Genomic DNA, 26,667 nt, shown 5'->3' on the forward strand with positions numbered 1-26,667 from the left:
AGTATGGCGACGCCTAGCGAGGGACCCCATTTATTTCCTTGACGCTGGTTTTGTCATTTCCGTTGGTCTCTCCATGGAATGCAAGCGTGGGCTTCATGGGTTCGACTGGCCTTCATGGGCTCTTCGCGGTCTACAAGCCACCCGGGTTGAACTGGAAACATCTGCGAAACACTGTGGAGTTTCAGCTCCTGAAGGGTGAACGACTCCGTTCCCTGGCCCTTGTACCCCTCCCGGTCCCTTTCCTTTCCTCCACGATCTGCTCAATGCACTAATTTTACTTACTGCTACGAAAGCTTACTAAGAGCCAACTACGGGTCAGTCCTGTTGTGCAAGCTTGGATAAATCACTCCCCCTCTTTGTTGCAGTTGCTTCATCTCTAAAACGAGCAGGCTGCACTAGATGATCTCTGAGGCCCTGTCTTTGCATCCTTTTCCCCAGCCCACCCCCTCCAGGTAACGGGACCTCTCCTCCTTCCTCTAATAGGGAGAGATTTATTTATGGCAGCCCACTCTTTCTCATTGCAGTAAGCATGCTTTGGAGACATCTGCTTAGCACAGTGACCGGCACGTAGTAAACTCTTAATAGTCTCATCTCTCTCTATTTTCCTGGTTTTCTTCTTTCCTTGCCCCTACCAGGGCCCTCTCCTCTCCTTATCCGAGATTCCCCCAACCGCCTCCTTTCCAGAGCCTTAGATTTTAAGATCATATTTAGAACTGGTAGGAACTTTAGATAGCAGACGTCTGATAAGCCAATCTCCCCATCCCGTATTTTAGAGACGAGGAAACAATTCCACAGGGATTCTTTCGTATTCCTTCCCTTAGAGCTAACATTTATACAAGTTGTCTTAAAGTTTGCGTATTGCTTTCTCACAACAACCCTGTGAGGTACATGCTGTTAATCCCCATATTACAGAGGAAGAAACTTCAGAAGGCAGAAGTTAAATGACTTGGCCAGGATCTTACAGCTAGTAAGTGTCCGAGGGAGGATTCAAACTTAAGGCTTCTGACTCCGAGTCTAGCAGTCTGCCCACTGGGCCACTTAAGTTGTGTATGACCTCACCTCTGGCTTCCCCCACTGAGAACTGTTCTTGGTCTCTGAATTAGCTCTTAAAGGTCATCATTTTTCCTTTTCCGAAAACAGGGACTTGATATTTGAAGTGGCTTCGCCAAGGTTAGGAGAATAGCCCCAGACCCAGAGCCAGTCCACACCATGTCATCTTTTTTATTTTCCTCTGCTCCCTCATACTATCTACTCATCTTCCAGGTCTCAACTCACAGATGCAATATACCCCTCAAGAGCACGTCCGATTCCTGCTTGGGCCCGTGGAAGGAAGTGAAGGGAAGGAACTGACCCTCACAGCCACTAGTGTTCCAGTCCTTTCTGGGCACCCTTTAGGTGAGATGATTCTGGGGCTTGTCAGTGGGGTCACCTCCATAAAGCAGGCAAGGAATGCAATTCAGTTCAATGCAACAAGTATTTAAGTGCCTACCAGGGAACCATGACAGGGGGTGGGGGGTGGGGGGGCATTTATTTATTTGTTTGTTTTTAACATGTAAAATTTTTTTTGAGTTATGAATTCCCTCCCTCCTGCTTCTCCTCCACCTATTGAAAAGGCAAGCAATATATCAGTTATACATGTGAAGACCATAACAGTTATTGGTGATAAGAATTTTTAAAAATGAAAGGTTCTGTCCTCAAGGAGCTTACATCCTAAGGTAGAAGTTCTTAACCTTTTTTTGTGTCATGGACTCCTTTGGTAATTTGTTGAAACTGATAGACCACATCTCAGAATAGGTTTTTAAATGCATAATACAAAATAGATTAGATTACAAAGAAAACCAATTGTATTAAATTAAGGCTGTACTTTTTTCCTGTTAAAGTTCACAGACCCCCTGAAATCTCTCCACAGAGTCCTTGGGCATCCATGGATCTCAGGAAGGCACTAGTAGGTGGGGGTGTTAAGGAAGGTAAAAAGGTGGCACTTGAATTGAGTCTTTAAGGCGTCTAAAGCACCTAAGAGGCTGAGATAATGATGGAGTGAATTTCAGAGAGTGCACTGGGCAGAGAGGCTGGCATTTGATGATGGGGAATAGCCAATGAAAAGCACAGAGATGGGAGATAAGAATACCATGTATATGGAACAGTAATTTGACCAGTATGCCTGGACCATAGTGTGTGTGTTGGGGGGGGGATAATGTATAAGAGAGTCAGGTTGCAAAGAGCTTTAGGAGATAAATAGAAGAGTTTATATTGAGTTCATGTTCTATATGAATAACATATATTTACATATGATTATATGTAGTGCAAAAGGCTAGGCTAGAATCTTTAGGAGCCAGTAAGGGATGAATGAAAGGATTGCCTTGGAGCAGTAATGGCCCCATTGAGGTTGTATAGTATAAATTTATAGTGGATACGTGGTTTCAGGAGCACCATCATTATCCAAGACCGCAATAATGGAGTAAATGGTTGGAGGATAATTGCCAAAGGCTGTAGGATAAGGAGGATCCAAAGTCTAAGATTTGTAGCTACAACGGACTTTAGATATACCTAGATTTGTTTGTAGATTAAGACCCAAAGAGATTAAAATGACTTACTGTTAGGTTATACAAAAAGAAAATGACAGAATTCAGTGTTTGCACTGAAGTCCTCTGACTTGAAGTCTCTCGATCAGTCCCTTGACTGCTCCAAGATAAGTAAATAGAAAATAAGCACAATAATACACAGGAAAATTCTGATGATGCCAGTTCGTTTATTTTGGACCTGCTGGCTGCATCTACACTGTTCCTCTCATCCTTAGAACAGCAGCTGGTAAACTGTAGTTCTCAGGCCAAATCTAGCGCGCTACCTGTTTGTATATGGCCTGTGAGCTAAGAATGGTTTTGACATTTTTATAACAACTTTTAAATTATCAAAACCATTTTTAGCCATAAAAAAACAGGCACAGCCATAGTTTACCATCCCCTGCCTAGAAGTACAAGCATTGCATGCTGCTTTATCACTTCGCATGAAATACTCAGTTGCCCTGCAGGTAGATCCAGGGACACTTATTAAGGTGGGTCTGGACATGGAGCATAGCATCCTGACTTGAGTCATATTTTCAGTCTTCTCAGAGCCTTTCGTTCCAATCATTGCAATCATGTGGGCAGATGACAGGGTTTATGCCATCCCTTAATAGAAATGTTTTCTCTTTGAGGCCAGAGTTAGTTTGGGAATCTTTTGTTGCACAAGGAAAATTCTCTTGACTATATTTTTTCTTTCCTACTTGTGATATGCTTAGAAGCAGTCATAGCTCAGTTCCGTCCCCAGACTCAAGGAAATAATTATGTCTTCAGGGAGGGGAAAACAGACTTTTCATGTCCAGCACTAACAGGACATGTAGCCAAAACTGTTCCTGGTTTGGATTTCTCTGGAGCAAAATATTTCAAGCAAATAAGTCTTGAAAACCAGAGTCACTGACTGAAGTGAAACTATGTGATCCTGCCCCTGTCCCAAACCCAGGCTTATTTCCAGAATCTTCAGTGCTCTCCGAAGAGTTCTTTCTTCTTGGGCCCCAGAGATGCTATTGCCACATTACTCCAGGCACCTCACATATCTCATTTCTTTCCAGTGAGAGGGCCAAATTACAGGAGTGTGAAGGTGGGCGTCGGGCACGGCTGGATGTCAAGTCATCTGGAGTGCAGGGTAGGCAGGACCGGTATGCTTTGGATTGAATGGCTTTTGCATGAGAGCAGGGTGGCTTCTTGGAGGGTGGGATTAACAAGTGATAAATGCCCTGTGGAAGAGGGCAGGACAGAAGAGAATAGTACCTATCCCTCCCACCCCCCACCAAAGAAGTGTGAAATTTTTTGTCAAGGCCAAAAAAAGTTCCTCTGAGAATCTTTCCTACAGTCATTCCTTGTTTGTTGCTCTGCTATTCTAATTACCCTCCCTGACCCTCTCTTGGCCCAGGTCTTTGATATACTAGGGTAGAGGTTATAGGTCAGTGAGGGTAGTTAAAACTTTGGGCCTTGTCCCAGGGCCAGGAGTCAGGAAATACAAGATCACATTTATTATGTGTGAACTTGTGGTTCTGGTCCTGTGGGTAGGCATTTGGACATATCTGTCGTCAGAAACCACAGTGCCCAGTTCAGGACAAGAGCCAGCTGGCAGCTGCTTCTGTGCTGTCGGTGGCTGTGGAGTCAGTGACCACATCCTTCGGATGGGTCCAGTCACAGTCACCCCTTTGTATTATTCCTGCATTTCTCTCAACCCCCCAGTCCCCAGTAGGACTCAGGCTGGACAGACATGATCTCATTTTGCTGTCCTTTTTTCTTCACTCTACAAGAGGGATTAGGGGAAATTTTCTCCTTCAACCAGAGCAAGAAACTGAGGCCAGAACTTGCTCAGAGAAATCCTATGCCAGAATCTTATATGCTTGCTGCCCTTCTGTGATAGACAAAGAGTGTTAAGAGAACAGGGCAGAAAATCAAGGCAGGATCAGAGAACCCCTGATAAGATAGCAACCCTCAGGCATGAAGGACCTAGGGAGATGGAGATAAATTGTCGAATTGGTATCTTTCAGTGCTCGGTGTGGGACGTGGAAACAAGCTGCTCACAGACATCTACAATGCCCATCTCACCAAGGTACTTGTTGGGAGTGCTCAGCTCTAGTGATTAGCTTTGTGGCCTCTGGCCTTGAATGAATCATTTAACCCCTGAGTCTCAGTTTCTTCTTGTAAAATGGGCAGAGATCATAATTCCTGTTCTGCCAAACCTCACATGGTTGCTGTGAAAATCTGCAAAGGCAATGTATTACGAAATTCCTTGTAAAGTATAAGGGGGACACAAAGGTGAGGGTTTATTGTTTTTCTTCCCCCAAGGCCCGAACCTCAGCCTACAGCAACTGAATGGGTCTCATGGCCTCTCATCTACACCTGGAATCAGGATTTCATCTGGCCTCTGGAGAATAAATGAATTAAGTAATATTTATACAGTACTTGTAGTGTGAAAGGCCATGTGGTTGGCATTGTAAGGACTACAAAACAGCAGAAGACACAGAACCTTAAGAACCTAAACGTCATTTATTTATTCATTCAAAGATTACTTACTCAGCACCTGCTATGGATAAGGCACATATAGGTGAAAAGTTAAGTAATACTGAAAAAGATGGCAAGGCAGTGCAGGGTGTGTGGGGTCCATCATGGTCCATCGAGTGGAACAGAGAAGCCCTGCTGATGTTTGGAGCAGGGATGGAGAGGTCACTGTACCTTAGGAAGGGCTCGTGGAAAGAAGTGGGGTGAGCTGGAACTTAAAGGATAGGGGGGAAGAAATTTAGAAGGGAGATTATTAAAGGCTAAAGGAGGAGGGGAAGTTGGGCCCTAAAAGTGTGGAGGATCACTTTCATAGGGCTTAAATCTCTTCCTAGCCCTGATTTTATTTCCCACCCGAGAATGGTGCTCCTTGGAAACTAAGCCCCAGCAGGCAGGCAGAGGAGCACCAGAAGAACTGGTCAGGAGCAAAGAGCACACGCTTTTGAGGGAGGGGACTGCCCTCGCTGCTGCTCCATACCCCACCAGCTGTGGGCACACAGTAAATATTCATTGGATGGCCTGCTTCGCTGTCCCTTGGCTTTGTGTCATTCGGTCAGCATGGCTGTGACTATCTAGAGTGCTCCAGAGTTCAGTAAGCTGCTTCCATGCGATTCCATTGAGAGAGCAGGAAAATTGATGCTCCCCATCCCCCTTCTCAAAGGACTACACAGTTCGTGGGCTCCTGGGCAAAGCCACGGATGACTTCTCTGATGAAGGCAGGCTGATTGAAAAGACAACTTATGGTAAGAGCACATGAAAGTCCAGGGACCAGGGAAGGCACTCGGGGCTGCTGTTTGTGTGATGTCTCCAGGCCTTCTCCAAGGACTCCAAGGCTTTGACTACAAAATCTCTCTGAAGTTAATTCCTGAGCTAGTGCTCAGTACAGGAGGTCAAGCATAGCTTGGGGCTTTAGCAAGCAAATTCCTGTGATAGAAGAAATAACCCTGAATTTGGACTCTGAGGACCCAGGTTCCAAAGTCTTGACTGACTGTAGTATTTGCCACCTGTGTGACCTTGAATAAGTCACCTGAAACCTCCCTGGGCCTTGGTTCTCTTATCTTCAAACTGGGAGAGCTGGATCAGATCCCCTCTAGCTCTAAAGTCTTTGAACCGGTGCCCCTGCAGAGCCTTCAAGGCATGGCTGGCAGCCATGGCAAAAGTCAAGGAGGCAGACTTTGGTGCAATATAAGAGAACTTTCTAATAAGCAAGAATCACCTGACAACGAAGCAGCATGCTTTGTGAGCTTTCTGTCACTCAAAATGTTCAGGTGGAAGCTGGAAACCCACCTCTCGCAGAGCTGTATTCCTGCATTGACCTCGTAGCTGTCTGCATCCCTGAGGTCCTCTGTCACTTTACGGTTCTAGGAGTCTGAAATGCTTTTGTTCAGCCCCTGGCAGGACTGCTCCTCAGCCAAGCAGTGGTCTGAATTCTTGTATCCTGAGCAGACCGCTCTTGGACTGGCCCAGTGATTTACCCTTGGTTGGTGGCAGCAGATAGATTTGTCTCCACTTAGTTCCCCCATGGTCTGAGGCTCATTTGTTGCCAGAAGCTTTGATATGAAGGTACAGGACTAGGGCAGATCAAACTGTGGGCTCTCCCACAGTGTGTTTATCCACATAAAATTAGGTTAAAATGAATTTTAAAATGAGAGAGAAATCACCTTAGGGTAACAAGGAACCTGAGGAGGCATGTAGGTGGAATTCGGGTAGCCTTATTCATTCACCTTGGTGATGATGACATAATTTAATGGCAGGGGAGGAGGGGGGTAAATATGCTAGGCCTTTTTTAGCATCAGCTGGAGAGCCCCTCCTCTCTGCTGGCCGATGCTCTGCATCCCAAGGCTATCATTCCATTTGCCTTGGGTCAGGGGGAAGGAATCACTGTTAATGGCCTAGTGCCATTAAGTGCTGGGGCCGCAGCTCCCAATGGGTGAGCTGTGTGGGAAGGTGTGAGCATCCCAAGAATGTGCCAGAGGGCTGGTGTGGGCTCAGCAGAGTCTGTTCCTGAGGGCCAACTCTTCCCTTGCCCTTGGTGCATGCCCACTCCAGAGGGTGGAGAGAGAAATAGAAGGCGGAGATTTGAGAAGATATGAAGAGACTGTGGGCTGAGCAGGGTGAGGGTAGCTTCTCTTTGCCCCACCCCATGCAGGTGGTTCTGCTCTAATCTCCATTGGCTTTCCCAGATCATGTGACCCCAGAGAAGCTCAGCAGAATCCTGGCAGTCATCCAAGGCTCCCATCAGAAGGCACTGGTAATGTAAGTGTCAAGACTGGACTGCCTGCCCTCACCCTTTCCCACTGGAGGCAATAAATGAGAAGCTGGAATCTAGTATGTAACTAGTACCCATGTTGTGTTGGCTACAGTTCTTATCTTGGGCTGACTTTCCTGTCTGTTCTCTGAAGCCTCTCGGGGAAGTCACCCAGATCTTCTCTCTATCAGATTTCTCACACTGCTATTCCCAGGACTCTCCCACTCTCCTCCAGGTCTGGTACCCCTGGTCCTCTCTCTCAGCAGATGATCATGCTTCTTCCTTTTTGCTGAAAAGTCTTAGGTGCTGACATCATTCCTTGAAAAGAGTCTTCTTCCTTTTAAAAAATTTAATATGTTTTATTCTGAACTTAAATGCAAAAAAAAGTATTTTCATACATACAACAGAACACACCAAAAGGATTGTATAGAAACTATGAATACCCATTCAAACCACAGTTGTCCTGCTTATCTGTGCTTCTTTCTCTTCTATACATTTTTTACAAAATTACAATGTCCCCTGCCTTTTTTCTTGCCTCACTATTGCTACCCCCTCCCCTGTCCAGACCCACCTTCCAAATAAAAACCAAGAAAGAAAAAAACCCATTTCACAACAAGTAAGTATAGTCAGGAAAAAGGAATGCACAATGGTGAAGTCCAGAAATGTATGTCTTGTTCATCACCTTGCATCTCGCAGTTCTCTGTCAGCAGGTACATAACATACCTTACCCTAGGTCCTCTGGGAGATGTTGTTGATCATTGATTGGTCAGAGTTCTTAAATCTTCCCAAGTTTGGTTTGTTTTTCTTTTTTTTATACTGTTTCTTTTCTTATATAAATTGTTTTCCAGACCTTCTTTCTCAGATTGTCCCCTATTCTTGCACAGTCAATCCCATCTTCTCCTGACTCCTCTGAGACCTTCCTTTTTTGCTTGTTATCTTGTATCTTACATCACTTCCTCTCCCCTAACGGTTTCCCTTCTGTCTACGTGGATGCTTAGATGACCCCTGTCCTCAACAAGAACAACAGCAAATCTTCTCAACCTCATTACTCCCTTGAACTCTCATTATTAATACCTCCTCTACTTCACTCATTCCCTTTCTAACATTTTCTAACATTTGTAAACGTTCCCTTTCGAACATTTCTCCCCACTACTGTTTTTGCAAAGTTACCAGTGAGCCGGGTGCATACCTGTTATATCTGCTACCAGGGAGGATTAGGATGGTGGATCTCTTGAGTTTGGGAGTTCTGAATTGCTCTTAGCTGTGGGCGAAGCTGATCAAGCGCCCCACAGTAAGTCCAGCATTACTGTGGTGAGATCTCTGGAGTAGGGGGACACTGAGATTGAAAACTGGTCAGAGCTCCTGTTCCTATTATAGTGGGATCTAACTCTGAGTAGTTCCTACACTTTCACCATGGGTAAGATGGGGAGACCCAGTCTTTAAAAAAAAAAGTTACGTCCTCACCACCAAATGTTTCAGTCCTCATCTTCCTTAACCTCTTACTCCTTTCTGTTAATTCCATGATGTTCCTTGGATTCTGCAGATCCTGATTGTCTACCCTTCTGACTTCTGCAATGGTCCTCTCACTGACCCCTAACCAAAGACATTGCACCCAGCTTCTGAGGTTGCCCCCCTTTCTCCACATTCTCTCCCTTAGTCATCTCATCTCTTCCCATGTTTTTAATTATCACTTCTGCACAGTGGACTCCCAAATCATACATCTACTAGATGTCCTGCCAACACCTTAGACTTAAATAAGCCCCAAAACAAATTACTTGTCTTCACTTCACCCCAAACCATCATTTTTGCTAATGGCACCACCACTATCTGTGTGTCTTGATAGCTTGGAAGTCGCAGATGACTTCCCCCCAAACTCCTACACCAAATTAGTTACCAAGTCCTGTAGTCTGGCTCTTGCAAATCTATCATCTTTCTGGTTGTTAGCCCTTTCTTGAAATTTCTTTGTATGTATTTATCTGCATACAAGTGAATCCCTTCCAGTAGAATATAAGCTCCCTGAGGGCAGAGACTATTTCCTTTCTTTTTTTTGCCTTTGTAGTCACAATGCCTCGTACATAGTATCCACTTAATAAATGTTCATTGAATTTCATGTCTGTTGTCTCATCTCCTTTCCCCCTACAACAACCAGAATGTTCTGTTATTGCAACAGGATCCTAATTGATCCTCCAGCTTCTGGATCTGATTCATGTTGTATACAATACTACATTAATCATCCCCAGAGACAGTTCTGATAATGTCACTCTCCTGCTCAGAAACCTTCACTGGCTCCCCACTGCCTATAGAGATAGTATCAGACTCAAATAGAAACAGATCCCTGTGCTGTATATTGACTTGGAGAACCACAAATGAACATTATCTATGTTATATTTTTATTTATTTTGTGAAACATTTTCCAAACACATTTAATCTGGTTTGAGCCGCTTAGGCATTTGCCAGGAATTTGACACCTCTGACCCATGGGAAAAACCAAGATTTCTCAGTATTCTGAGAATGAAAGTAATCCTGAGTATGAGAACTCAGGAAATACTTATATTCCCATATAGTAAGCCTTTAAACTACCTTTTCAACCATATCTCCCACTACTTCTCCTTTGTCCAAGCTGAAATAGTTTCTGTTCCCTAAATGTGCCATCTTTTTGTCTTTGCTCATTATTCTCTCTGCCTGAATGCTCACCTATCCAGTTTACCCTTTAAAGCCCAAGCCATTTTTTTAAGCCTTTCCTGATTTCCCTCCAGCCAGATGTGATCTCTCCCTCCATAGAATGAATTATATTTCATAAGAGGTATATGCCTTCTATGACACATCTTATATCATATTCTACCTTGTATTATTCTTAGTGACCTCATCTTATTCCCCTTGCTATATTATTGGCACTCCAAGGACAGGGATTTTATCTTTCATTTGTGTATCCTTAAAAGTGCCTTGTAGTTGCTAAATTGAATTGAATCTCCCTAGCCTTTCATGACATTAAATTCCTTTTGGTTAGGCAAGAAGGGCAAGGAACAGCTTTCAAGAGAACCCCATTTGGAGTCAGGAATGGAAGACACATCAATTTAATTCCAAGCTCTTTCATGAGGTGGTCATGGAAAATTGTCATCCTCTTCTCTAGGTATTCCAATCTCGACTTGAAGACTCAAGAGGCTTATGAAATGGCTGTGAAAGGGTTAATCCGGCCTATGGACAAGAGTCCAATGCTGATTACAGGAATCCGATGTCTCCAATTTGCACCTCCTGAATTTCTCTTAGGTAGGATTTGGGAGGGTGGAAAATCAGGACAGCATGAGAGTAGGAGAATGATAGGGCTCTCCTTCCATGCAGGTAACCTTAGGGTAACCCTGGAAGATAGTTCTCGATCTTTAGTGACAGTAACTCCCTTGTCAATAACCCCAGATGGTCTGAGCAGGGCTGTGAGGCCTCACAACATGGTCCTCTGCCATGACAGTTCATGCGGGCTCATAGGGTCTCCAGCGTCTTCCCACCCCCAGTGCTAGGACTTTGCCAGATAATAGCCTTTACAGAACAAATGCTCTCATATCTCATGCCAGAGCACTCTTTGATGCAGATTCTTAGCAAGCAAAGGTTATATTTAGAGGCTTGCTCCCAGAGTTGCATGGTGTTTCATGTTGTTGTCAAAGCTCCCCTAGTGAATTTCTCTTTCGCTTTGGCCTCATTCAGTTCCCTTCTTTCTTCCTGATCTGGATTGCTTTTCCTCTTCCCTGCTTTCTGCACTTATATCCTTGCTCAGGCTCCTTTCTTTTTAATTCTTTGTCTGTTGCCTTGGTACAGAGATTCAGTGCCTGCATGAGACCCAGCAGATGCTCCGTCGAGTGGTGCATGAGATTGGACTGGAACTGAAATCAGCCGCTGTCTGTACCCAGGTGCGCCGGACCCGAGATGGGGTCTTTACCCTGGAGGATGCCCTCCTGCGGACACAGTGGGACATGCACAACATTGAGAAATCAATCCAAAAAGTGGCACCCCGAGTAAAGGCAGAGCTAGAAAAGTGCCAAACGGGACCACTGTGCCATAGAGACCCTGTGGGACAACCTTCTTCCTAAAAGATCCAGGTCACAGGCAAACTCAAGTAAACTCTCCCCATGGACTAAGCAGAATGAGGCACAGAGCCTTAGGAAAGAACAGCAGGGGAGGGTGCTGAAATGGTGTGGGAGCTGGCAAATAACTGGATTGCAGGAGACAGACAAGGGAGATCCGTGGCCTGACTGAGGTTAGAGTTCATATACTGCCAGGAGGAAGACTTGGGAAACTTTAAAAATGATCCTTGTCTGTTCAGTAAGTAAAAGGCCCTGCCCCATGACTTTTGTATAAGGAAGTGAATTGGTGTTTTTGGTCTAGTGAACCTAGCTGAGAAGAGAGAAGGCGCCTCTGAAGCAGCATCCTGCGCTTGCCTCATTGAATCTGGTGGAGTCTGGCTGGTGTCAGAGGGAAAGTGGTGGTAGAGAGGTAGAGACTCCAGGATAAAGTAGTGAGAAGACAGAGACAGCAAAGGAGGAGGAACCACTATTCTTCAGTGTGTGTGCAGTTTTGAGAGGACACCTTCTAACCTGTCTTGAGAGGGAGGAGTCAGGAAGAACTGAGATTTTTTTGAAGAACTCAGAGCACATAATAGCTGGATTGCCCTGGCCTTTGGCACAGAGAGGGGAAACTGAGATATGGTTTTGTGGAAATCAAATAGAAACCAGGTCTTTATCTTCACTTCTTCCTTGATCCCTAAATCTCTAGGCAGGGTAGTTGTGGGGGAAAGATCACTGAACTTTGTGTCAGCAAACCTGAGTCTGAATCCCGGTTTTGCCATTTGCAAGCTAGATGACCATGGGCAAAATCACCTTACCTTTCTGAGCCTTAGTTTCCTCAACTAAAAGAATGATTGTGATATGCATTTCCTACCACACAGTTATTGTGAGGATCAAATGAGATTGTGTGTAAAGAATTCTGTAAACTTTTCAAGTGCTGTACGAGGGTCAGGTGCTACTGTCCAGCAGTAACCCAAGACCACTTTCTAACAGCTCCCAGCTTAGGATGGTGGATATCTGGGTGAAGGCTGAACAGCACAGGTGACTTTTTCTAAACCCTGTTTCAGAGGTCTGGGCATTGCTTTTTGACTTGTCACTTTACTTGAACTCAGTAAGGGCTCAGCCTCATATGTTTCCCTGGGGATGGGGCTAGTTTAGAGGTAAAAAGGAAGGTGATCACAGAGCTTGTTGTAATGTTGCCAAACAACCAAGAGATTGGGGATTAGAAAACCCTGCTAAGGAGGGGACTTTGAAATTCTAAATAGACAACTTTTCTCTGGCCTTCTCTCTTCATCTTTCCTCTCCCCAACCCCACCCCTCCACACTACTGTCTATATAGGTGTCACAGGCAGGTTTAGACTGTCAGAGTCTGGGCTAGTAAGGAGTTTCTAGCACCCTAGCCTTATAGGCAGGTATGGGGTCTGCCTAGTAGTAGTCGGGTCACAATGAATGGTAATAACCTTGCTGATAAACTATAAGCATCAGTTCCACCCATCATTACTCATACCACCCTTGCCCCCTCTAGAATGTATCCACCCCTTTTGTTAAGCAAACTAAGATTTTAGTTCTCTGGAAATATGTTCTACTTCCAACAAATACAAACTCCCATAAAATCTAAATGGATTATCAAGTCTGATACTGCCTTCTGGCCTTGATTCTCCCTGCCCAACTTGGGCTCAGGGATGGGTTAGGAGTGTTCAGTTCTTCTCACTTCTTCATTTCTATTCTGCCAGGATAGCTAATTTTTAGAAAGCTCCATTTCAAGTATATCCTTCACCTTTCATATGAGTATTTAAAAATTCTTGCTAAATAGAATTGAGTTTCTGCTCCTTTGTGTACCACAGCCTAGATTTCTTTGAGTACCTACCATTCATTCACCCCTGCACGTTTAAAGAATGCTTTCTTTGTACACAGCACTTGACTGGATTGATGATGTTCAGATAAGACATATCCTGGAGCTTACAGTCTTAATTTATACAATACATACATGAAAGTATAGTAAGAGAAGGACCAAGTACTGTGATTTCGTTGGAGGGAAATTTTGATTTCAGGGTACCTTTATGCTTAGCACTGTGCTAGCTACTATAATTACATAAGAAATACAAGACGCAATCCTAGCCTTTGACATATAGTTCTTTCCTGTCATACATCTCTGCTTGTTCATTTACCTCACAACCTCAGGTCCTTTTTTCCTCTGACTATGCTTTAAGACTTCCACTTTTGTTTTTCTTCACCCTCCACCCTAATCTTGGCTCTTAAGGTAGCATTTTTTCTGGCCCAATTTTTATGGGTGTTCTATAAATGCTTATTAATTTAAGGCCCCACATAAAGAAAACAGGTACCCCCAGGGCCCGCAGTCTGCATAGCATTCACACAAAATAGCATGCCCTTGATGGATTATACTGTTGTGTCCTCTCAAAATTCTCTTTCCTGGCCCCTCAGCTAAACAGTAGTTGCTGCATATTTCACCCAAGGAAAGAAATGAAGGGCAGCAAGGAGCTCTTCCTTGTCTCTAGTGACAGGTAGGTCACAGTGAAGTGGTTTCAGTATTAGCAGGTAGGATTGATGTTAGTCATCATTAAGAATTTCCTGTTTGTGTTGTGAGATAGATAATGGTATGCATTGAAGGGAGGTGACAGGATCATCCATGCAGGAGATGGTTGACCAAAAGTACCATCTTAAGGGGAAGCAGGGTATTAGATGGATCTCTAGGTTCCTTTCTGCCAAAGGATTTTGCAATCTAGTAATACAAGTTGGTGTAAAAGTTACCTTTCATGGAGCACTTGGAAAAAAACCAGCGTAGTCAGAAAACCTGTGCTCTAGTCACTTGTTAGTCATATAGTCATGGACAAATTACCAAATATGAATGAGCATTGGTTTCATCATTTATGAAATGGAGATAATTAATTCCTGTCCTGTGTACTTCATAGTATTATTGTGAGGATCAAAGGATATAATGTATGTGAATATATATGATTACATATATAACAGTGTAAGGTTGGTATCATTAACATTTGAAAGAGTTGGGATACTTTGAGGAGTCCCAGTGGCTAAATTCATCCTTTTGGGAAGTTAGAGACTTGTAAAATGAGTGCCAATGGAAGCAAAACAATCTTGTTCCTTATCCTAACAAACCAGCTGGACAGGTTTGCTTTTTTTGTAAGGTGGATAAAGAAGCAAGGGAAACGGTCTAAGCAGTCTAAGTCACCTCTAACAGGGAGCAGTTTTCCTCCTGCACAGTTTAAGGATTAGGGAAAGACTGAAGTGACTGTTTACCAAGAGAAAGTTATCCATCTATAGTTGATCCAAGTCAGCTATGTTGGTTTTAGGGTTAGCAGAGGTTTGCTGTTTAAGAATAAAGTTGTGTTTAGATTTAATTTATGATAGTTTGAGGGGATTTAACATGTATGGAAAACACTGTAACCTTAAAGTCCTGTATAATTATGAACTTTAAATAAACATGCCCTGTGCCCAAGATCATCAATAGGGAACTTGGAGGAATGAAGACAAGAAACTTCTTCTATTAGAATGCAAGCACTTCATTCCTTTCTAGTCTCTTGAAATTTTTTTTAAATATAAATTTATTTATTTTTAGTTTTCAACATTCACTTCCACAAGTGTTTGAGTTCCCAATTTTCACCCCATCTCCCCCCCCCCACCCCAAGATGGCATGCATTCTGAATATCCCTTGCCCTAGTCTGTCCTCTCTTCTATCTCTCTCCCCTTCTCTTATCCCCTTCCCCTTCTATTTTCCTGTAGGGCAGGATAGACTTCTGTACCCCATTTCCTATATTTCTTATTTCCTAGTAGCATGTGAAAACATTTTAAAAAATGTTTTTAAAACTTTAGGTTTCAAATTTTCTCTCTTCCTCCCTCTCCACCCATCCTCATTGAAAAGGCAGGCAACTCAATATAGGTTGTACATGTGCAGTTATGCAAAACATGTCCATAGTAGACATGTTGTGAAAAACTAACTCTATTTCCCTTAATCCTATCCTGCCCTCCCATTTATTCTGTTCTTTCTTTTGACCCTGTCCCTCCTCAGAAGTATTTACTTCTGATTACCCCCTTTCCCAATCTGCCCAACTCTCTATCATTCCCCTGTTCTCTTGTCCCCTTCTCCCCCTATTTTCCTGTAGGGTAAGACAGATTTCCATACCCAATTGAGTGTGTATACTATTCCCTCCTTAAGCCAAATCCTATGAGAATAAGATTCACTCATTCCCTCTCACCTTCTCCCATTTCCCCTGTAAGAGCCTTTTCTTTTCTGTTTTTTTTTGTGAGATAATTTACCCCATTCTACCTCTCCCTTTCTTCTTCTCCCAGTATAATCCTCTCTCACCCCTTAATTTTATTCTCCAGATATGACCCCTTCATCTTCAGCTCACCCTGTTTCTCTATCTATCTGCATATACATACATATAATTATTTTCCTCCAACTACCCTAATACTGACAAAGTTATAGATGAGTTATAAATATCATCTTTCCATGCAGCAATGTAAACAGTTCAATCCTAATAAGTCTCTTATGATTTCTCTTTCCTGTTTACCTCTTCATGTTCCACTTGAGTCCTGTATTTGAAAGTCAGATTTTCTGTTTAGCTCTGGTCTTTCCATCAGGAATGCTTGAAAGTCCTCTATTTCACTGAATGACCATTTTTTCCCCTGAAGGATTATACTCAGTTTTGCTGGGTAGGTGATTCTTGGTTGTAATCCTATCTCCTTTGCCCTCTGGAATATTATATTCCATGCCCTACGGTCCTTTAATGTAGAAGCTCCTAAATCTTGTGTTATCCTGATTGTGTTTCCACAGTACTTGAATTGTTTCCTTCTGGCAGCTTGTAATATTTTCTCCTTGACCTGGGAACTCTGGAATTTGGCTATAATATTCCTAGGAGTTTTCCTTGGGGATCTCTTTCAGGAGGAGATCTGTGGATTCTTTCAATTTCTATTTTGCCCTCTGGTTCTAAAATATCAGGGCAGTTTTCCTTGATAATTTCTTGAAAGATGATGTCTAGGCTCTTTTTTTGATTGTGGCTTTCAGATAGTCCAATAATTTTTAAATTCTGTCTCCTGGATCTATTTTCCAGGTCAGTTGTTTTTCCAATGAGATATTTCACATTGTTTTCTAATTTTTCATTCTTTTGGATTTGTTTTACAGTGTCATGATTTCTCATAAAGTCACTGTCTTCCAATTGCTTTATTCTAATTTTTAAGGAAGTATTTTCTTCAGTAATCTTTTGGACTTCCTTTTCCATTTGGCCAATTTTTCTTTTTAGGGCATTTTTCTCCTTATTGGCTTTTTGGACCTCTTTTGCCATTTGGGTTAGGCTATTTTCTAAGGTGTTATTTTCTTCAGTATATTTTTGAGTCTCCTTTAGCAAGCTGTTGACTTGTTTTTCATGATTTTCTTACATCACTCTCAGTTTTTCCTCTACTTCCCTTACTTGCTTCTCAAAATCCCTTTTGAGCTCTTCCAAGACCTGGGACTGATTCATATTTTTCTTGGAGGCTTTGGATATAGGAGCTTTGACTTTGTTGTCTTCTTCTGGTTGTGTATTTTGATCTTCTTTTTCACCAAAGTAAGATTCTGTGGTCTGACTCTTTTTGCGCTGCTTGCTCATGATCCCGGCCAATTACTTCCAATGTGGAGAATGTACTGTCCCAGGCTTTGGGGGGTTTGTACAGCTGTTTTCAGAGATACTTGTAGGGACCTGTAAATTTTCAGTTCTTCCAAGGTGGTTATGATAAGGGGCGAGGTGTTTACTCCTTTCCTGGCCTGTGACTACAAGTACTCCTTTCTGTCCTGTAACTGTGAGGAGGGGTTTCTCTCCACAACCACTACAAGCTCCACCACGCCAGCGCTCCTCCTCACCCCAGCACCACCGCCCAGAACTGAGGCCCAGATCCAAACACAGGCAAAGCAAGAGATTCCTGCCTCAGCACTGGCAAAGAGATCCCTGCAATCCCTCTCTGATCAGCCACTGGATTCCCCCTCAGTCTGTGGGCTGGAAGCTCGGGAAGCAGCTGCTCCGCCCCAGGGCCAGGCTTTTGGGGGAATGGAGCTGAGACCCCGCCTTCCTCCTGACCACCGACAGAAACAGACTTTTCCCACTGACCTTCTAAGTTGTCTTTGGCATTGGTGGATTGAGGAGTCTGGAAACCTCCATAGCTGCCCACGATTCAGTCCTCTGAGGCCTGCTCCAGGTTTGCTGCGGCCTGTGCGCCCATGCTGTGCTGCGCTCCCAGCCCGGCATGATACACCTTTCTGAGCAATCATCCAGGTTGTCTTGGGGTGGAAATTTGTTTCACTCTGTCTTTTTGTGGGTTCTGCTGCTTTAGAATTTGTTTAGAGCTATTTTTTTATGAGTATTTAGAGGAGTTTGGAGGAGAGCTCAAGCAAGTCACTGCTTTCATTCTGCCATCTTGGTTTTGCCCCCGCATCCTTGCAATTTCTAAAATGTATTTACTTTTAAATTCTGTGTTTACATTTTAAAGTTTCTACTAAGTTATGGTCTTTTCATCAGAAATACTTGGAGGTCCTGTTTCATTAAACGTCCATTTTCTCCCTATAGGATTATACTCAATTTTTTTCTGGGTAAGTTATTCTCGGTTATAAGCTTACTTTTTGCCTTTGGGATTATGGTATTCCAAACTCTCTTCTCATTTGATGTGATAGCTGCCAAATCTTGTGTGATCCTATGATTTCTAGGTACTTGAACTTTCCTTCTGAATGCTTACAATAATTTTTTTTTCTTTTTAACCTGGAAACAGAATTTTGGCTTACATTTCTGGGAATTTTCATTTTGCGATGTCTTTCAGGAGGTGACCAGTGGATCCTTTCTATTTTTACTTTGCCTTCCAGTTCTGACACAAGAACCTTAAAGAGAATGGCCAGGAAAATATTTATTGCTTGATCCACTTTTATAGGTACAAGGAAAAAGCTGACTGCCAAGTCAGAAGTTTTTGAGAATGCTAAGCATAGGGTTTTAAGGTCTGGGAGAAATGGGGCAGATGATTAGGTTGAAGTATGAACCTGCTTATCTCCTGACCTTATAGTACCTGGATGCCTCATATTTGACATGGAAGTATAGATTTTCTGTTATGGACAATGATGACTTTAACTGGAGCCAAAATCTCTTCTCTGGAGGAAAGCTGTGCTCATTACATGGATGACTGTTTTGGTTTGTAATTGTAACCTTTAGCCTGGTTCACTGCTCCCACCCACCCTTCAGGTTTCTGCACCTTCATTAACCCTTCATATAGCCTCTGGCCAACAGAAAACATTTGAGTCAGGCAGCTTCCTCACAATATTTTTGAAGGTTCTAGATGTGAGACCTTCACCCTGACCCTTTTCCAGACCTGGACATTAAGGAAAGTTTAAGTGGGGCTTTCATCAGAGTCTTCATTCATTCTGTTTAAAGAGGCAGCCAGTCAAATCCAAAAAACATTTAAATGTCTGTCATGTGCAAGAAGCAGTGTGTCATAATGGATACAGTTGGTCAAATGCAAGATCCAGATATGTCTTACCATTGACACATTGGCAGTTTAACCCTCAGCAATTACAGTATCTGTGCTCTAGGCAGTTTTCTTTTTCGGTGAGGCAACTGGGGTTAAGTGACTTGCCCAGGGTCACCCAACTAGTTAAGTGTCAAGTGTCTGAGGCTGAATTTGAACTCAGGTCCTCCTGACTCCAAGGCCAGAGCTTTATCCACTGCACCATCTAGCTACCCCTAAGCAGTTTTCTAAAACTAAGTTGCAAAGGGAAAACAAAACAAGTCCCTGCCCTTTTGCTTCTTTAGGAACATATTCTGATGGACAGACCTCTGGGTCAAAGGGGAAATGGCCTTAAGGAAGGACAGGTAGGAATTAGTATCTGGGCCGTGTGCTGATATTTATTTACTCCATCACAATGCTGTGAGATGGTATAGCATTCATTTCATTGTTAAAGATTATCTCTTCCAGCTAAGAATCTGGAATTCCCTAGACCTTTTATACTCCTAGAGGGCAGATAAATATTCTTTAGAATATTTTATCCAGAATACCTAGCATGCTAAAATATTAAAAGCAGTTGGAGCTATGGCTCAGACCATAATCCAAATCTGATTGCTGCCTGGAATTCCTGCTCCCTTCAGATAGCAAGGGGAGGCTGCTAGAGGAAACCACTTCCCTCGCAAAAGGAAAACAAAGCCTGTAGCCATGTCACCAGCTCCTTGCCTGGACCTTCCTGTGCAAGACTGTTCAGCTAACCCTTTGTAGAATAAGATCAAGGCATCAGAGAACTCTTTCTTGCTCCTGTTGTCACTGAAGGGCTTTGGTTCATCCCTGAGGTGACACTGCCTCCCAGAGGCCCACACCTGTTGCTGCACCTGTTCCCAATAGGGAACATATTCTAGAGATTCAGAAAATGGATTGGCTACTGGGAATAAAGGTTTTACCTAAGATGTCGTCGTCCTGTAGCCACTGATGATCTACAGGTGTCTCCCGATGGTATGTTTGGCTAATCCAAAGTATCAAGGTGGAATGTGTCAGTGTGGGACTGGGATTCCCAGCCAGAGGGAGGAGGGACAAGGGGAAGGAGGCTGTTTACATGGCTGACTCTTGTCCTGGATACCAACTTTGACTTGGGTATGGAGTTATTACACTGCTCCCACCAATCTGAAGATGCTTTGAACGTTTCTATCTAATGAGGTAAGGGAGACTACCTGTAGACATAGGAATTGAGGTAAATGTTGAAAACTCTAGATTATTCTGCCTTTAAGGTTTTTTTTTTTTACTATTTCCCTTATTTTGTCATCTCCTTTACCTGGCCTCCTGTAATATAAAATAATATGGTTCAGATAGATGAGTGTATAGTGGATCAAAAGGCATTTTACTTAAGTGACTTTTTTGCTTTTCATGGGGAAGGAAGGGGTGTGGGAAGCACCAAGAGTAGGTGAACTGCTGCTCAAAAAGTTAGAACTGTTACTTTAGCTTTATTTCAAATAGTTTCTTGGGAGTCTAACCAAGATCCAATTCCTAGTTTCAATCTCTCTTTCCAATCAGGTCTCCTCAGCTCTTATAAGGAATAAATAGGGCCACTGCCACAAGTTTTCAAACACTTTATATATAGTAGGTGTTCATTAAAATGCTCCCTGACAATATTTTACCACCTGGCACAAACAGGGATTGTGACACCTCCCATTTGGAGATGCCCTGTCCCCACCAGCTTTCTGACAGACTAAGGCAAGGACACTTCAAGGAGGAGGCTGGAATTGGGTGGAGCGCCGAAGCTGGAAGGCACACTTGGCCAAATGGGGGCTGTACCCAGGCAAGTGACTCCACTGTAATTTTGCTATTATAATGAATAAAGGATAAGTGACACAGTGAAGGAAACCAATAAAACTTCTGCCTTATATGATTGGAAAATTATATGCAATTGGTAACCAGAACACATTTTCTGGCTTCCTAGAAGGGAGGAACCCTTCTCCTTCCCCATCACCCACCTTCAAGTCCTATTCCATATCACTTAAGACAAATTGTCTTAGTTTGAATATAGTTTGAAGATACAAGCAGCATCACACAAATTAATAACAATTCCAAAGCTATGGACAAGGGAAATTTTTTTTTATATAATATAGATACACACAAAGAGGATATAGTCAAGAATACTAGTGATGGGTTATCTGAATTACTAAGAATTCAGAGAACTGTAGAGCTGAGAAATCATCCCCTCAACAACCATGCACGCTCACACCCTCCCCCATGTTCCCTTCCAAATGAGTCAAGCCTTTCTAGAATGGCACTTATGAATACTTTCTCTGCCATGTTGGCCTGTCTTAGAAATCTTGCAGGTTTTGTCTTCATGCTCTCCTTCGGTCTTTTCGCCTACCCCTGCCTTAGAAGGACACAGGGGAATCCATCTTTCTGCTTAGTCATTCATGTCCAGATCAAATTCAGGATACAGCTCCTTGGTGGTGACACCTCTGATGCTGGCTGGAATAGCAGAATGATGTCATGAGAGAAATGAAAGTTGGAAAAGAGGATGCTGTTAAAATCCTGGCACAAAAATGACCTGACAAACTCCTCTTCTCAAACCCTCTGTCAGATTCAGACTTTTCACCTAAAGCTTCAAGACTCCCATTTGTCAACCCTCACATTCTTTGCTTCTTTCATCATTTGCTACAAGGTTAAACCAGTTTCTATGTTCTTTTTATTCTTTTTCCTATGGGCCCAAATCATCTTATCCATGCACAGATGTTGAGAGATTATACCTCAGCATTCTCCTCTTATTCTGGGAAGTCTTTTCTTTATTTTTTTTATTATGCTTATTATTTTTTTGTTTTGGTGAGGCAGTCAGGGTTAAGTGACTTGCCCAGGGTGACACAGCTAGTAAATGTCAAGTGTCTGAGGCCGGATTTGAACTCGGGTCCTCCTGACTCCCAGGCCAGAGCTCTATCCACTGTGTCACACAGCTGCCCCTTGGGAAGTCTTTTCTGGTGATGCCCAACTTTCTCTTTCAATTTCAAATCCTCTGCCTCTTCTTCCCTTCCCCAATGAGAAAGCACAAAAACCAAACTCTATTACAAATATGTACAGTCATGCAAAATACATTTCTACATTATCCATGGTCCAAAAAATGCAAGAAATAAATTTTTTTATGTCACCTTAATTTCCTAACATATCCTTCTCTCTCCCTTCATCAGAGATCACTCCCTTATAACAAAGAATTAAAAAGGGGAAAAAACCAAACCCAACATATGCAGTCAAATGTTATATGCAGTATTGTCTCCCACACCAAGGTCAGGAAGTGTGTCCTCATATCTCCCTTTGGGTCAAGCTTACTCATTATAATTTTTTTGCACTTTGGTAGCAAACACTAAATTGAAGTTGGAAGATGAACACTTCCATATATAGTATGGAGCAGGAAAGGACTGTTCATGAAGCTACGAATCTGTCCTGTTCATTATAATTTCATAATATTCAACTTCGTTTCTTACTGTTCCTTATGCTGTCATCATTGCATCATGTTTGCCTGGTTCTGCTTGCTTCCCTCTGTTGCAGTCCATAAGTCTCCTCCTACTCCTCTACATTCTTCATAGTCATCATTTCTTACAGTGCCACATTATTCCATCATGTTAACATACAAACTATGTTCAGCCATTCCTCAATGGATGGGCAGATACTTGGTTTCCAAGTCTTTGCTACTACAAAAATGCTGCTGCTCAGGAAGGAAATAGCAGAGAAAGGGAGAAAGAGGGAGGAGGAATTAGAGGGAAGACAGATTAAAGGAAGGGTTAACCCTGGGCAAAACAAACTGATGTAACAAAGGTATTACAGCTTTTTTTGAAGTGGCAAAGAATGGTAATTGGAGGGGATGCCCATAAATGGATGAACAAGTTATGGTATATAAATGTGATGAAATACTATTGTGCTGTAAGAAATAATGAAGGAGGGGCAGCTAGGTGGCACAGTGGATAGAACACTGACCCTGGAATCAGGAGAACCTGAATTCAAATCTGGCCTCAGACCAGATACTTGACAGTTACGGTGTGACCATGGGCAAGTCACTTAAAAAAAAAAAAGAAATAATGAAGTAGATGGTTTCAGAGAAAATAGAAAAATTCCATGAACTGATACAGAATTAACTGAAGAGAACCTGGAGAACAATTTATATGACAACAATATGTTAAAGCCAAATAACTGAAAGAATTAAGAATTCTTACCAGAGTAATGACCAACCATGATTCCAGAGGACTAATGATGAAACATGGTGCCTACCTCCTAATAAGGAGGTGGACTCAATAGTGCAGAATAATACGATTATATTTTTGGACGTGGCCAATGTAAAAATTTGTTTTTCCCCTAGTTTTCAAATTAGGGGTGGGGGTGGAGCACGGGGGTTGGATCAGGAGGGTAAGAAGGTGAATTTTTGCTGATTAAAAAAAATAATTTTGGGGTGGGGTTGGGGGAGGGCTAGGCAATGGAGTTAAGTGACTTGCCCAGAGTCCCACAGCTAGTGAGTGTTATGTGTCTGAGTCTGGATTTGAACTCAGGTCCTCCTGACTCCAGGGCCAGTGCTCTATCCACTGCGCCACCTAGCTGCCCCAATAAATTTTTTTAAAAAATGTTACTATAAATATTTTGATGTATATGGCCCCCTTTTTTTTTATCACTGACATATGTAGGGTATATATATGTGTCTAGTAGTGGTATCTTCGGATCAAAAGGTATGAACGTTTTAGTCACTTTTTTTTAGCATAATTTAAACTGTTTACCAAAATGGGTTTGAGGCCGCAGGTTCCCCACGCCTGGGTTAGACCAATTCACAGCTCTGTTAACTATTTTTGTATGCCTTTCTTTCCAAAAGCCCTCTAACATTGACCATTCTCATCTTTTATCATCTTTGCCATTTGCTGGATGTGAGGTGAAACCCTAAGAGTTGTTTTGATTTCCATTTCTTATTATTAGTTATTTGGAACTATTTTTCATATGGTTATTTGCAGTTCTTCTCTTGAGAACTGTTTATTCATATACTTTGGGGAATGGCTTAAGTATTATATACAGAATTTGTGTTAGTTCCTTATATATCTTGGTTATCAGACATACTTGATGAAATTTTTTTCCCCATTTCCCCTCTAAAAAGAAAAAGTAGGTCAGCAAAACAGACTATATACAAATGTATTTCATAATTCAGTTTTAATAAACCCTAGAATATAAACTACTTGGGAAATCCCTATTTGGCAAGAACTGCTAGGAAAACTGGAAGGCAGCTGGGCAGAAAGTAGGTTTAGATTAACATCTTATACAATATGCCAAAGAAAGCTCAAAATGGACAGGGGGCCTGACTATTAGAAAAAACATCATTAAAAAAAATAGAAGAGAACCAGATTAGGTACCTTTTCACAGCTATAGGAGGAAAAATCTGTGGAAAATTCTCCAGTTTTCACAGAACTGTCCTTAGGGACCTATATATAGACTTTGCTAGCATTCAAAAAACAAGTGGGTAGGTCTTCTGACAATGATCTAAAATGATTATTAGTTGCTAAATAATTTTCCGAGTGTGTATAACATGTTAGATACTAGATGAGTTTGGTAAGGAGCTTAAAAGAACTTGAAATAAACTGGATGCCCTTTATTTGGGGGAATGACTGAACAAAATTGTATCATAAGAAATTATGAATGTGGAGAGTTAAGAGAAATTTGGGAAGACTTGTATAAACTTATGCATAGTGAGATGAGTAGAGTCAGAACAATTAACAGGATAACTACAATGTAAAGAAAAAGAGGAAAGATTTCATGAAACAGGCCTCTTCACTCTTATCAAAGAAATAATGGACAAAATGGTAAATCCATTTCCAGATTTGGCCAATGTTTTGATTTATTTTGCTTTTCTATGCTTACTTATTTATAACAATGGAGAGCTTCTATTTTTGGGGGGTGTCTGTGGGTAGAGATGGAGATAATAAAAAAAGGCATGCATAAAACACTGAATAAATACTACCTTGTTAAATTTAATACTTTAAATTTAATAATTTAAAAATATGTAAAAGAATAAATGAATAAAACATTCAGTAAAATAAAACATGAACAAATAAATAAAATGAATAAAACATTGAATAAATACTACCTTGTTAAATTTAATACTTTAATTTAAATTTAATAACTAAAAAATATGTAAAAGAAGTCCAGCTTCATATTGTCAGCCTCTTTTTCTTTGTATATTGAAATTGCTGTTGATCATAACAGAAAAGAGAATTTAAGAAGAACTTAAAAGCACATCTATATCTTCCCTCTGCACCTAGTCATCCCAGACAGGCACTGGAGTTGTGACTAAAGGCTTCTAAAAAAGGAGATTCTTAGTAGACACAAGATGGATCATGAAACAACAAAGGGCTGTTCTATTTCTTTTGCTGTTGCTGCATTAACAAGTTAACAAGTTGAGGGCAAACAGAATCTCTCAAATGATCCATATAAAACCTGATACATTAGAATACTTGGAGCATCTAGATGGAGCAGTGCATAGAGCACCAGCCCCGGAGTCAGGAGGATCTGAGTTCAAAACCGGCCTCAGACACATAATACTCACTAGCTGTGTGACTCTGGGCAAGTCACTTAACCCCAGTTGCTTCACCAAAGAAAAAAAATGCTCCAATTATCTACCAGAGATGGGTAGGAGGGACATTATCAGAAAACTGTCCCCATCTGGATCCTAGGGAAATTACAGGTACCTGTCACAGCCTACTGGCAACTCCCACAGCACGCGACATGTCAGTCACATGGATAAGGGAGTTTAGGAACCGAAATACAAATCGCCTAGCCATTCCCAGGCGTCTGGAATTGATTAGTGAGCTTGAGACACGGAGTTATAAGAGGGTATACAAAGCAGTGACAGCAAAGGCGAAAGTACTGGGATTCTCTAAGAGCATGGAAGCCAAAGCAGGAGGTGTGGAAGGGGGAGAGGTGGTCTCTCTGAAGCCAGGGAACTTCCAGCCACTCACCTAATTTTCCCATTAACATCTGGCCCACATCTTTAATGTCATTGTACTCGTGGAGCAGGGAAATGTGGTCTTCCAACTCAGACACAACACAGCCTCTGAGAAACACACAAAGAGACGTAGACGATGAAAAGCCACGTGAGGATCAGAGGCAATCAAGAATTACAAACATCTGCTGAACTAAAGCGGACGGACGTGTGGACAGGGGCTTGGTGGTCATGGCTGTGTGACCACTGACAAGTCACTTAACCTCTCTGAATCAGCTTTCTAATCTGAAAGGTGGGGTTCATAATGTTTACACTGGCCACTTTGCAGTGAGGTCGTGAGGCAAGTCCTTAAAATGCTATAGAAATATGAGTTACAGTTACCATCCAACAAAGGAACCAGGTGGGGCGTGAAAACAAAAAAGGGGAGGGGGGGCCGGGGCGGGGTTGCCTAGTTGTAGAGAAAGCTCCAAAGTCCTGTGAACTGCAAGGTCATTTAGTCCGACCTCCTCATTTCATAATGGAGGAAAACGAAGCAAGGAATGAAGTGACTGGGCCACAGGTGCACAGAGCGGAAGGGGGACACCACATTCAAACTCCAATTTTCCTGACATCAAGTCCCACATTCCTTCCACCATGTGGTACTATTTTAAAAAACAGCTTAGAACCGTGCAAGAAAAGTGATTAAATTGTTAATAGTCTGCCATAGGGAGACACTGGAGGATTTATACTGCAAGTGGGTGAATGGCAATGAGAAAAGATCTGTATGTAACAAATATATTCATAAGTGCATTATCTGTAATAAGAAAAAGCTGCAAACAAGATATGTGCCTGACA

The 26,667-nt window shown here is 42.3% G+C and overlaps 1 protein-coding gene across 1 annotated transcript; it reads left to right on the plus strand.

Moving 5' to 3' along the window:
* The first annotated feature begins 1 nt into the window (after window position 1).
* TRUB2 (TruB pseudouridine synthase family member 2) lies at window positions 2–24,866 on the plus strand. Its single transcript, XM_020965638.2, is given in 9 exon segments — window positions 2–195; window positions 1,264–1,395; window positions 3,608–3,649; window positions 3,652–3,681; window positions 4,562–4,623; window positions 5,731–5,812; window positions 7,253–7,325; window positions 10,448–10,584; window positions 11,125–24,866. Coding segments are annotated over 9 exon segments (930 nt in total). The 5' UTR covers window positions 2–95; the 3' UTR covers window positions 11,397–24,866.
* The last annotated feature ends 1,801 nt before the right edge of the window (window positions 24,867–26,667 follow it).

The sequence above is a fragment of the Phascolarctos cinereus genome, unplaced genomic scaffold (genome assembly GCF_003287225.1).
Source record: "Phascolarctos cinereus isolate Bilbo 61053 unplaced genomic scaffold, phaCin_HiC Scaffold_2;HRSCAF=192, whole genome shotgun sequence".
Lineage (NCBI taxonomy): Eukaryota > Metazoa > Chordata > Mammalia > Diprotodontia > Phascolarctidae > Phascolarctos > Phascolarctos cinereus.